Source organism: Colossoma macropomum, unplaced genomic scaffold (assembly GCF_904425465.1).
Source record: "Colossoma macropomum unplaced genomic scaffold, Colossoma_macropomum, whole genome shotgun sequence".
Lineage (NCBI taxonomy): Eukaryota > Metazoa > Chordata > Actinopteri > Characiformes > Serrasalmidae > Colossoma > Colossoma macropomum.
In genome coordinates this window covers 17,555,980-17,569,651 of record NW_023494809.1, presented here as the reverse complement: position 1 = coordinate 17,569,651, position 13,672 = coordinate 17,555,980, and the positions used below count along the sequence as shown (strand labels likewise).

Sequence of the window (13,672 nt, the reverse complement as noted above, 5' to 3'; positions counted from 1 at the left end):
TTTTATATCTTATGGATTGTTTTCCCCCAATATGTTAAACTAAGCAAACAAACTGAAATTTGCCCTTAATTTGCAGAAAACGCCATATTTACATGTGTTCCTTGTAGTGCATGTAATGACTTATTTTCACTTAGAAAATCAATGAAAAACGTAATTTGACCAGGGGTGCCCAAACTTTTGCATATGATGTTATCTATCTATCTATCTATCTATCTACGTGGGGTGGTAGTGGTTATTGTTGTGGTTTGCATGACAATAAAAGTTCGTTCAGTGATTTATGCCATGTTTCATTAAATATAAACAATAAAACTTATCAACATGAATTCACATTTTCTCAATAATACAATCTACTATGATCAGTAAAAAATAGTAGACAACAAGTTTAGAGCAAAATCTTATCCTCTGTGGTCTGTTTATCCCTCATTGACAGTGTCTATAGAAGAAGAATACTTACGCAGCATAGAATACAGCCTGGTTAGCCTGATAAATGAAAGCCATTCTGACCTCTGTTTTTGACCTATTTTGACATATCTCATATAGTTTCAGTGCTTTTGCACATGGACTCTTCTCTGTGATGTTAAAATTGTCAATAAGTATAGAACACTCTGGGCAAGTCCTTTTTAATGGCCTATACTTCCACCCCAGTCTTCACCCTTTTAAGTGAAAGCCTGTGTTCTAGAAGCCTGTAGTGGAGGCTGCAGGCTTCATCATTGTATATTGGGCTTTTTTAAGGAAAATTATGATATTCTAAATTTTCCTAATTCTGTTTATACACATATTTTATCTCAGTGAATCCAGTAGTCTTTAGAGAGAGATTACTGGAAAATAGTTAAGATTGTAAATTGTAAATAAACATGGCGAGTTTATGGATCTCAGTAATTCATAGTTTTTGTGCAAGATGGAAAAACGTGATAGCTTCGTAAACAACTGTCTACTGTTGAGTTTGAAAAGTAATTTCAAAACAAAAGTCAAGTGATTTGTGCAATAAACGCACAATAAAGAAAAAACGACGAAGATGAAGATGACGATGATGATGAACGTTTACTGCAATGGTAAACTGAAAGCATGACGACTCCTCGATGGAAATAAACAAAAAGAACGCGTGTCTACAGCTCATACTGAAGATACATGATGAAGACTAGTCTAGGACTGATGAGTAATCAGTTTGTTGGGTTGTCGAAGCAGACAGGTCCGGAATCTCCACTGAGGAGAGGGCAGCAGAGGGAAGGCAGGCCTCCACTGTGGGCAGCTGTATGAGGGTGTGGGTGAGCTGTATGGGGAAAGCTGCATTTGAAATGCATTAAGCCACTGTTGTCGAATAAATAGGACACGTATTTCGCAGTAATTAACAATTAATTGTTCTCAACTCAGCACGCGGGCTGGATTTTTTTATTTTTTGTTTTGTACAGATGTACAGTAATGTCTTGCTGGAGTTTAGTGTAGTTTACAGGTGGTGATCTTGGTGCTGACTGAAGTGTTCAGATTAGGAGCCTCCATCCAATCCAGATTAAAATTTGTTTAAACCGTAATTTTTTCAAAGTACGTGGATGTGACGAGCAAATCACGCCGAAATGACAAGAGGATAATTTGAATTTAATTTAATTCTAAATGAAGACATGGTGATACTTCTGCCTTCCGGATAATGTATTATTATTATTATTATTATTATGTTAGAATTTTTTAATTTAATTTTAAATTTAAAAAGCTGAGAAAATCACTGTTGTATCATTGTACATATGTGTGTGATTTTTTTTTTCTTTCTTTGGTTGTGGGGGCGTTCATTTTGTTGTCTTTAGGGTTTTTTGTGCATTTTAGTTCCACGTTTAGTGGGCTAATAAAATTACACCAAACGACAGCATGTTAATTTATTAATTTGATTATATTTTTATTTTGTTTATACATTAATTTACCTACCTGGCGTAGCTAACGTTCAGTGTGTGTGTGTGTGAGAGAGTGTGTGTGAGTGTGAGGGTGTGTGTGGGTGCGTTAATCACCCATTAAAAAGAAAAAAAAGTCCTGCGTTCATGGTGAATTGGTTCAGCACTACAGTCCAACAGAACAACTCATTCTGATTAGTGTCAAGCAGAAAAATAAAACGTTTTGTTTTCAGCCTTCAAAGCAGAGACCACCTCATACAGGCCAGCCAAAAATGAAAGCAACACCAGAAGATAATACTATTTTGTTCACGCAGTGGGACAAAAATGTGAATTTTTGACAAATTCACCTGCATCTCTTTAACATAACTGGCGCAATTTTTGCGGTAGAAGTTCTAGGTTTAGAGAACTAACTGACTGCATCACACTGCAGTTTGAAGCCAACGCAAAAAGAGTGCAAAAAGGGGGCTGTTTGCTTTTTATCCCTACAAAACAAAAACAACAACAACAGCAGAAAACCCCAAAATTTGGGATGCGCCACAGAGAGGCAGGGAGGGGTTAAAGGGGAGTTTGCCTGTGGCACGAGCTCGGTTTGACGCAGGGGCTTGTGGGTAACGTAAGGGGGCACATACACACAATAGAAGTAGACACGACATGGCAGGGTGAAAGGTCACTCCACCCCCCCAAAACCAGCTACGTTTCAGGTTGCAAGTAATAATGCGGCCATGTGCTGCTGGATTGTGGGGAAGGAAACTGGCTTTAATGTGGGAGGGGGGTGTATAAAAGATTTACTCTGCTTGCTTTCACCAAGGCATAAAAAAGAGAAGAAATACAAAATAAAGAAAGACGAGAAGTCGAGGAAGAGAAGCGTGGACGCCGTTCACGTTAGAACTTAAAACTTAGAAATATAAACCTAACTCTCTGTCGTGTGAATCTCTTTCTTGTTCGCTGCTTTTCTGCGTTTAGAGTTGCTCACAGTTTGATCACTCTGCCCACCAGCTAGTCCTCCACTAAAGTTTAGCCCCCCTCACTTTGTTGACAAACTACCGAGCGCCGCGCCTGAGACATTTTTAAACGCGATCTCTGTCAGCTGGAAATTCCGCGCAAAATAAAGATCAACCGCTGAATTTGTTCTCGTTTTCAGAGCTTCGCGGTTTTGTTTGCGTGTCTAATGGAGCTCCACTCCGAACTCGGGCTGCAGGAAAAGAGTGTCGGTCGAGAGAAGTGCAGGAAGAAAAGCAGCTGGAAAGACAAGACAGACATGAAGCTCTTTGTTCTGGAAACGCGTGCTCTCCTTACCTTCCAGAGCCGCGCTCATCCCACAGTCCTCACGGCCGCTCCGCACTGCTCCGGCAGCCGAAGCTCTGCGCTCAGCCGCCGCTGTTTCTCCTGTGAAGCCTGGCTGGAAGGGGTCGCATTGGGTTTGGCGTGGTTTGGTTTGGCGCACGCGATGGGGGAAGAACAGCAGCCCCACAGGGGCAAATATCCCAGCACACTGAGACTGCAGCTACTCATATACAGTCAAACAGGGATCACTTTATACTGCTTTAATTACCAGCGAGAACGACATATATGTCTCTCATGCAAGCATGTGTTTGTGTAATTTTGCATCATAAGGTAATGTAAAAAAAAAAAATTAAAAAAAAATCTATTTACACGTGCAATAAAATGGCTCTTATTATAATAGGCATTTACGTAACCAGGTAACAAAGAAAAAATGGAAAAATATACGTTATATAATGTATATAGTAAGCACAACCAAAAAAACAAAACAAAACTATAGATCTTACAGGAAAATCTAGCCATTATACATGTTTTATTATAATAACTGATTATACAAACAGTATTAGCTGTATATATATATATATATATATATATATATATATATATATGTACACACACACACACACACACACACACACACACATATATATATATATATATATATATATATATATATATATATATAGTTAGCTGGTAATATATGTATAATATATATTTGAATATATATTTTATATTCAAATTGATATTTTATATTATGCATACATATATAAATATATATTATTATAACATATATATATGTATATATATATATTTGTATATGTGTGTTTATATATATATATGTGTGTGTGTGTGTGTGTGTGTGATGCATTTTATTGATTAATAAATGGAGCGAGCTGCTGCTAAGCTGCTATATACCTTACTGTACAATTTATTTGACAATATATATAAAATATTGAGCGTTTTACTGATTATTGATTATTGATTGCACTTCCATTCCAAAATCAACAAGCAGATGAATGAACTGCGGCCAACACATAAGTGCCAGGATGAACGTAAAATCTGGAGCGATCAGAGCAGCCCAACATACCGCTGAGAATGTTAAGGGGGTCTCGAACAAAGGCCTCCTCTGGCAACCCACTTGTACATGTAGTTGGCTGTTTGTTGTCACCATTACAGCCGTTTTTATATCACACCAGCGAAACCTGCACAGAAGTAGTACGTTCCCAGCAAAAATCCTTGTCCATGATGCGCGTGGGAAGATCAATCGTTATCGTTCATGTCCCAGCTGAGGGGCTTATTCAATCAGCCCTGACGGCTGAAATGCAAAGAATGAGTTGATCTGTTGTGTGTTAAATGGCCTCTCCAGAATGATGTGTGCCTATAGGGCGAGGAGGCTGCTATGAGTGCTGGAGGTGTGATGAAACTAACCATCAGCGATGTAAAGGAAGGAGTTTTTTTTTAAGAAAACCTCCCACTTGTTTGATATCAAAATAGGCCTGCATGGGTGTGCTTCTGAATTTAGGTTTCTAGAAGCAAAAGGAAAACACACAAACACATATAGGCTGTTACAGTAGGGCAAGAGCTATTGTTCATGAACAGTGATTAAAAATGAGAAGGTTAGGAGTGATAATTCAGGGAAAAACACAAACATTTATGGTTGCTTTATGGATCAGTGGTCAACGTTGGTAGACTGGGCCATTGTGTCTTGCATAAAACATCCTGAGTATTAATCTTAAGTAAAATGCATAATATATCAATTTGAAGCTGTAAATTAAATTTATCATTTGAAACTTGAAAAACGTGAAATTTAAATTTAGGGTCTAAAATTCACTTTACAATTATAGAATTTTTTTGGGACATTCCACTCCAAACATTTCCTCAAAAAGATTTTATGTTGCTCACTTAAGTGAAAACACTAGGCAAAGGAAAAACATAAGGCTGAAATGCACTTAAGATCTGGGCTATGATCTTTGAGTTATTTGTTCTTCCCCATATACAGCTCACATACAGGTTAATGGTACGTCACTGTGTAATTTGCTCTTTATATGCGAGTGTTTAATCAAGAAAGTTCAGGCATTTGTGTTTGTGTTGATTCTTCACAGTATTTACAGTAAACTGCAGCACAGACATTGAAGTCACTGCTGAGGGACCAAAGGCGCGGTAAAACCTAGTTACAACATATTAACCTACACCAGAGTGGAATTTGAAAACTAGGTCCCTTTTACCTAGAACTCAAAATAAAATCTGTTTAGACTTGGTCAAGTCTTTGTAGAGTCCTCAAAGTAGTTCAGATCCATCACATTGTTGGTTCTTTCTGTGGGACCTTAGCATGTGAAGTCAACCAGGTGCTTACTCCAACTTCCAAGTTAAGGCAGAACAAGTTTTGGTTGCCTCGCTGTGTGTTGCTCATTTAATAAGCTGGGTGCTGAATGTGGGCCTGAGGGAGTGATTAGAACAATTTCAACCAACTACAGTGCACATATGAACATGCTCACTGCCATTAAACACAAACCCATAAGATACTGTACATCCAGCAGATATCTCAAAAAAATCAGATTTAGCTGTTTCATGACTGTAATGTGGCTTCAGGCCCTCAGCAGGTAAAAAAGCCCACCATTCAGTTATTCCTGATGGGCATCATGGAGTGAAAATTAAACGTTTTCACAATTATTACATACTTCAATTAATCTACTATGAATGCTATTAATACTAAGTCTATGGCTATTATTTATAATATCATAGCAATAGCTGATATTACCTGTAATAATATGCATTATAACATGCAAGTCCAGGCATAGTGTTTTTTTTTATCATTTTACTATATTGTATTGCTTGTATTGTAGTATAATACACTATGATACTATATATATATATATATATATATATATATATATATATGTATATATATATATAAATATATATATATATATATATATATATATATAAATGTGTGTGTGTGTGTGTAACATTTCAGAATAAACGCAATTATTCATATTTATTTGCTGATATGGCCTGTGCAAAAGTTTCGGCACACTTTATGTTTTAAAGAAAGAACAAATAAATATCATAGGAGCAGACACAGTCGTGGTATTTTAGCAGGTTTCTGAAAAACTCTGCTGTGTTTACACCAGCATCTGCAAGCACAATAAACACGCTGTTGATAATCGCATCTATTTATTTTAAGCTCGAAGTTAAGATAAGAGGCTACAGTCTTCCCTCAGTTTCAAGCCATCTACAGGCGGTGTGTGATTTGCATTGAAATGTTTAGAGATGGTTGGAAATTGATTATGGTAATGAATAAACAATTTCCATTAATTGTCCCGCAGAGCGCGCGCTGCAAATCATCGATCGCTTTCCCCGGGGGGGTTTAAAACACTACCTGAGTGGAGCGAATGTGCTAAATGTGCTCTGCTGTATGCTTTATTTGTCAGACCTGCAGCACCAAACTCACCGCGGGAAGGAACAGGACTCATTTACGTTTACTGTCTCTTTGAAGCGCCAGTCTTCATTTTGGAGAAAATCTTAAATCTTAAATTTGGGGTGGGGGGGGTTATTATTGTTTCAATCTTGTGGTGTTTTCGAGTGCCAAACATGTATTTGAACGAAGCTGCTTCGCCATTTCCTTCAGCTGAGTATTCAGTAATTGAATAATTGAGTAGTAAACACTTATAGTGAATTTTATATAGAGCGTTTTATTTTGACTGACGGTAAAGCGCCGCGTGGAGTTATTCTTCATCATTTACTATTCATCTCTCTCTCTCTCTCTCTCTCTCTCCCATTGTAAAAGCGGCATATGTGAGTACAGAGACCCAAATCGGGGGAGGGGGATTCACACTCATCCACACACACACACACACACACACACACACACACACATAAATATATATACGTATTTATTTATTTATTTATTTATTTATATATTTATTTATTTATTTATTTGTATTCCAGCTGGAAAGGAGATTTGCTCTCTACGCATCACTTTCAGACTTTAAACAAAAACACGTTTTTTTCTCACTTCATACTCAGTCCCACGTGCGCACATATACATCCCCTTCTCCCCCCCTCTCTTTTTTGCTCTGTTGCCCTTGACCGAAATCTGTAGTGATCTTCTCGTGCCAAGGTGTTCCTCAGCTTTGCTGTAAGTTTTTTACTCACACCGCGCGAGACACAGAAAGAGGAAAAGCAGCAGCGATTCAGATTCACGCGCGACTCCACTTTCAGATTTTTTTCCCTAGAATAGATTTTCTAACAGACCCCCAGCACCCCCCCCCACACACCAATCCCACCCCTGGTGGCGTTACACTTTACATTTCCTTGCAGTTCATTTATTTACACTTTACATTTTAACTATGGTCATTGTGCCTCCAGAAACCTGAGGACAATGGGACCTCGCGACACACACACACATACACACACACACGTACACACACACGGAGACAGGAAAATGATAGAGAAAAAAATGCTTTCGCTGAAAAACATCCCATCTCGCAAGTATATACATATATATATATATATATATATATATATATATATATATATATATATATGTATATATATATATATGATTGTAGTTCATTGCGAATTAAAATACGAAAAGTCCAAAATTCAAAAGAACACCCCCAAAAAATCCAAATAAATTCGGATCGGAACAATTACAAATTCAAAAGAAATTCACAACAATGAATGTAAATTCAAAGCAAAATTCAAAGGCGCCACGCAAATTTGGAGGGAAACCTTTTGAATGACAGTCTGTGTAAAACATGATCGAAATACAGACGTGTTTTTTATAAATTCACCACCACCTTAAACACCTCAAACGCTCGAATGTTTCACATCAATCATTTACAGCGCTATCAAATGACTCGCTATTCGCAAATATCCGAATTAGCCCGAATATGCGATTAGCGAGGAAAACCGACGCAACTTATTTAAACGCAGTAGTTCCTCAGAATCACCGGCTGCTGACAAACAAGACGAGTCTGAGCGCTTTTATAGCAGCACGCTTCATGAAAACTTGTCACGGCCGCAATTTAGACTATTTTAACAAGAGAGGTGGGAGTACAATAGTGGGGTAATGACTGAGAGGGGTGTGAGTGAGTGTATGAGTGTGTTGGGGGGGGTCTAATATCCATTTTGATTGCATCACCTGTCAGCAGCGTCCAATCAGCGTCCACTTTGGGGGCATTAATTGATGAAGGTGTGTCCGCGCGCGCTCACTCTCTCTCTCTGTCAGTGCGTTTGGTGGCTAAACCGGCAGCGGCTGCATTTTTTTTCGGGGGGGTCTCTCTCTCTCTCTCTCTCTCTCTCTCTCTCTCTCTCTCCTCCTGTTTTCTCCTCCTCACTCTGGCCGAGCTGTTCACCTTCCTTCCTCCCTTCCTTCCTTCCTCTCTCTCCTCGCGCAGTGCAGTGAGGGAGAGCAGGTATAAGAGCGTGCAGCTTTGTGTTTTCTCTTTTTTTGCGCGCGTGCGTGTGTGTGTGAGCGTGTGTGTGTGTGTGTGTGTGTGTTGGGGGGGGATGTCCACCATCATCATGCTGCACGCAAACCGGTGGACCCATCCTCGCGAGCCCGTCCAGGATGCAAACTTTTGCTCACGCACTGGACCGGTCAGCAGAAGCAACGCCCGAGCGGATGCTTTGAGACTGAAACATTAGCCACAAACAAACAAACAAACAAGCAAACAAACAAAACAAGACAAACCATGCTGTTTCATTTTTCAATGGACGCACACCCACGTGGAGCTCGGTGCTGGAGCGAGCAGCGCGAGGAGAAGGTCCGGCAGCAGCAGCAGTGATGGGAGACGTGGAGTTCGGCTTTGAGGAGATGCAGGGGGTGAAGCTGGGCTATCTGGTCATCCAGGGCAAGCAGATGTTCGCGCTGTCCCAGGTGTTCACGGACCTGCTGAAAAACATCCCTCGCACCACGGTGCACAAGCGCATGGACCACCTGAAGGTGCAGAAGCACCGGTGCGACCTGCGCCAGCTGCGCAAGCTCAAAGCCCTCAACTCGGTGGCCTTCCACGCCGCCAAGTGCACGCTCATCTCCCGGGAGGACGTGGAGGCCCTGTACGTGTCCTGCAAGGCGGAGAAAGGCGGCGGCCAGAGGAGGGCGAGAGAGCGCGAGGAGGAGCGCGAGGAGGGGCCGGTGTGGCCCGGCTGGAGCCCGGCGGAGCGCGCGCTGCCCCGGCTGTACGGCGCGGCGTTCGCGCACCACCAGTGCGGCAAGACGAGGCGGAGGCGCCGCTGCTGGAGTAGGAGCAGGGGCCCGCGCCGGCTTGTGCTGCTCCCCGGCTGCTGCGCGGAGAGCTGCTGCAGCAGCAGCGACAGCGAGTCCACGTCCAGCAACAACAACGACTCGGACTTCGGCTCCAGCTTGTCCTCCAGCAGCTCGAGCGGCACGAGTACCAGCACCAACTCGGGCACGACGGACGACGAGGAGGAGGAGGACGACGACGAAGACGACGACGACGACCACGAGTGCGTCTCGTGCTCGTCCGCCGACGACAGCAGCGACGAGGAGGACAGCTCCTCCAGGTCCGACTCGAGCTCGGCCAGCAGCCGCGTCTCCTCGCAGAGCATCCGCTTCAGGCGCGCGCGGCTCGCCAAAGCGCCCCTGCTCCTGCAGCCCACCTTCCGCTACCGGGAGAGCGAGCGAGCCAGGGCGCTGCGGCAGCTGGACGCGGACGTGGCGAGCTGGAGGAGGGCGGTGGGCAGCTGCTTCTCGGGCAGGCCGCCTCCGCACCTTCACTTTCCTCACCAGCCAAAGACGAGCGGAGTTGGGGCGGTGGGCTTCCCCTACAGCGGCACCCCCAACGCCAACGGGACGCAGAGGATTCTAGGACTTTCGAACAGATTCCACTCCCTGGTTTCCAGCCCAGAGCAGGACAAAGACAAGGCGAGCGCACACCACGGCGCTTTCGCGGACTGCAAACTGGCCAGCCCTGACCTCAAAGTGGCCCTCCGAACGGACGACATCAAGACAGAAGGCGAGGAGAACGGCCACGAAAGCAGCGCTCCGTTTCCGTTCAACCACGTCAAAATCAAAGTGGAGGACCCTCTGGACGACTACGAATATGCAAGCCAAGGCCTCGCCGAGCACTGCAAGAGCAACGGCCTGGATGTAGAAAAGGAGCACTGCAAAGCGACCCCTCCTCCCCCTCCTCCAAACCAGGAGCCCTGCAGCACTTTAAACGCTCACTGTGCCGAGAAAGGAGAGCACAGGAACGGAGCGAGGGTCAGGAAAAGCCACAGGGTCCCCGTGTGGGGGAAAAAGGCAGAAAGCGCGGCCAAACCGGGCGCTAAAGCGGACAGGAGTCCTCGCTGCGCCAGCCACGAGGGATCCGGCGAGGAGTGGACGAACCACGTCAAGCGCGGGCGGCCCACCAGCGGCCTGAAGAGGCCCTTCAACTTCATGGCGAATTTCCCCTCCCCGCCGTCGCTCATCATCGGCAACGATGGAGATCTGAGTCCCGCTTACTCTCTGAGCTCCTTCAGGAACAAGCAGCTGCCCCACCGCTCGCACCCCGTGTGGACATGGCAGCTCGGTGCTTGCGTTGTACCTCCCCCTCTGAGCCAGAGACTCAGGAAAACAATCCCTTGAACCGGTGCTTCGAGAGGGGTCTTAAAAACTGTGTCAGGCTCTGGTTTACTCTTTGCAGTGCTGCAAAACCCCATTTAGCATTTTTTCATTACTGTCTTTATTATTAATATTATCATCGTGGTTTTGGGACACTGTGGAATACATTTCAATAAGCTTCCCCATCGAGTGACGTTGGATTGTTTTGCTTTGGCACGAGTGGATTTACGCTTACAGGTTTGCGTGGATGGGATTATAATTTGGTGCCAACATGAGCAGGAACGACTATGAAAAGCTCCAAACCGTAGAATATGTACGTTGGCCTTTCCATTGTGAGTCTATAGGTTGTTGTAGGGTGATTATTTATTTAGCCCAGTTGTTGGTGCAGCCTACCACAGTAAGCCTCAACACAAAGACCCCAGCCCTGCATTACTGACAATCAGGAGCGGTTTGATTTGCACGAGGAAACTTTAGAAATAAGAATAATAACAAATGAAAAATGACACCAAATCGCTGTTATGGTTATGTTATGGTTATGGTCCTGGCACACGCGGTAATAGTTTGTGGCACCAGTTGAAGCACAAATTCACCATGCATTGCACTTTGACACCATGCTATGGCTCGAAAGAATCGACTGAAAGATCTGGAGATAAATAAAAAGAAGTAAACAAAAAAACAAAAACGAGCCAGCAAACGTAGCATATCCTCGATTTTTTTGCATGTTCATTAGTTCCATTACTGGTCTGTAGGGCTGGGTGTGATCCTTCTTTTGTGAAGCCTCAACAAGAAATACAACAGCCCCAGAGTTTATGCAAACCATAGCGTTCAAAAAAATAAAATAAAAATACCACAAATTTGAGCAATTCCGGGCGTAATTTTTGCTCACGGATTTATTTCCCTTGATTCATTGATTGTATTCCCATTTCCTGCGGAATGAAGCTGGACTGTTACCTGGAGCCACTAGAGAGAGAGAGAGAGACAGAGAGAGAGAGAGAGAGAGAGAGAGAGAGAGAGAGAGAGAGAGAGAGAAAGAGAGCGAGTCTGCCGTCATATCAAAGAAAACTAACGTTCAGGTGTTAAGTTGGTGTTCTGTTTTATTCCCATGTAAATGCTTGTGAATGTACTGTTGTTTACCTTAGAGCCAAGCAGAAGGCCTGTAAAGCAACCAACCTCAAGAACAAGGCCACAAAGGACTGGGCTCTGAGCACGAGCGTGGCCTTTGCATACATTCTGACTTTCTCCATCACAACAACAGAAAGAAAGAAATGTCCAATGCCAATGACTAGTTAGTGCTTTATTTATAGCGGTTGTTTTGGTGGTGGGCGATTTCGCGCTCTTGGCCTTCGTGTTTTTCCTGTAGTTAGGCTTTTGAAGGCCTAGTAGCCCATATGAGTTGCAAATGGACCTGCAGCGATTAAAATTCTGTTGTTTTTGTTTTTTCTAAACAAGAACTATTTTTATGATGGGACCCTGTAATGTAGCCTCTCAGCCTCCCGTGTCAAAGTGCACTGTGAACTGACTCGGCGACTGGAAAAAAAACATTTAAAAAAAGGGAATTTCAGTTTCGCCACACTAGAAGTAGAATGTAAGACAGACACAAATAGTAATGTATGAATGCAGAGAGCCTCAACGTAGCCTATAGGCCTTTCTATGGAAATGGTCGAGGTGGGCGTCCTCTTTTCTATCCCTCTACTTTTGCTGCAGAATACTTGAGGTCAGGTTTTGACATGAATTTTTTAGAAAAAAAAAACAACGAAAAAAAACAAAACAAAAATTTGAAGTCACTGGTTGTTTATAAATGCATATTTATTTTTGTGATTTTTTGTATACCATTGTTGTGTAGGATAAATGCACTCGAATTGAAAACTTGAATGGTGGATTCTGAAGCACTTTCCTTTTGAAATACTCATTAAAATGCATTTGAGTGTACGCTGTGTTGGCCGTTCATTTGTGTTGTTTGGATTTTTTTTATTTTCGCTGTAATTTACATTGACGTTCGACGCTGTTTTAACAGACTGGGGCAACAACATGTGGGTGAAAATCGCCTTGGTGGACTTTGATTGAAATAACAGACTAGGATCATGTAAGTTGTTTATTGTGCGGATTGTAAAGTGGGCTGGGGTGGGGGGAAGGGGCCGCAAGCCCTCGGTCCTTTGACCACCGCCCCCCCCTCCCCGCTTAACAAGCACGCAAGTCATGCCAATAGCTAAGGAGGATCCCATGAAGCAAAGAACACGAGGAGAGTGAGCAGGGCCTTTAATTTTACACGCAAGCAACACGTTCATACGAGGGACGTTTCAGAATTGGCGCTGATGGAGGAGGCGCAAAGCTAAAGCGAACTAGCGCTTGTTTTCCATCACACATGCGCACAGCTATTGGAATACAACTGAGTCAAAACAAATAGGCTTGCAAACAAAAGCCGAGGCTTCAAAATGTTATGTGTCCTAAATGGAAATGGTGAAAGTCTTCTAGACAACGATAAAATTCAGTAGCGGTTGAACCTGCGTCATCAGAAAATGTTTATTCTCATTCTTAGCCAAACTGATCAGTTTAGAGGACGACTGCTGTAACAGTACGACAGTGATGGCCTACAGTTCATAATAAAATTCATCTCACCCTAAAAAAACAACGCAATTTTTAAGAATAGTTAAGCTCACACACATTACGTTAGCACTAACACTGCAATCGTGACTCCAAGCTCACTTCCAAGCAAAGAGAGGTCAAGAAAAGCCGAGCAATACAAATTAAAAATTATGAAATTTTGCGGTTCTAAAAATTGCACAGACAACATTTGCTTCAGATGTAAGTTGTGGCAAGCTGTTGGAGGCCTCTGGCTGGTTACTGTTGCTCTGAGGCTCTTATCTCGGCCGCACTGTCCCAGTCAAACTATTAAGTTGTATTGAACTGCTGATCAAGCAAACCGGCTAACTGTCATAGTGTG

The 13,672-nt window shown here is 43.0% G+C and overlaps 2 protein-coding genes across 2 annotated transcripts in view; one reads left to right on the top strand and one right to left on the bottom strand.

Moving 5' to 3' along the window:
* mllt10 (MLLT10 histone lysine methyltransferase DOT1L cofactor) overlaps positions 1–3,324 on the bottom strand; it is an 84,541-nt gene extending 81,217 nt beyond the window's left edge. Inside the window, exon 1 of the mRNA XM_036558782.1 lies at positions 3,174–3,324. The gene's annotated coding sequence lies outside the window, so the exon portion shown is untranslated. The remainder of the gene's footprint in view (positions 1–3,173) is intronic.
* Positions 3,325–8,925: 5,601 nt separating this feature from the next.
* On the top strand, positions 8,926–10,780 carry skida1 (SKI/DACH domain containing 1). Its single transcript, XM_036558499.1, has one exon. The coding sequence runs from the start codon at positions 8,950–8,952 to the stop codon at positions 10,753–10,755; it is 1,806 nt and encodes a 601-aa protein (XP_036414392.1). The 5' UTR covers positions 8,926–8,949; the 3' UTR covers positions 10,756–10,780.
* The last annotated feature ends 2,892 nt before the right edge of the window (positions 10,781–13,672 follow it).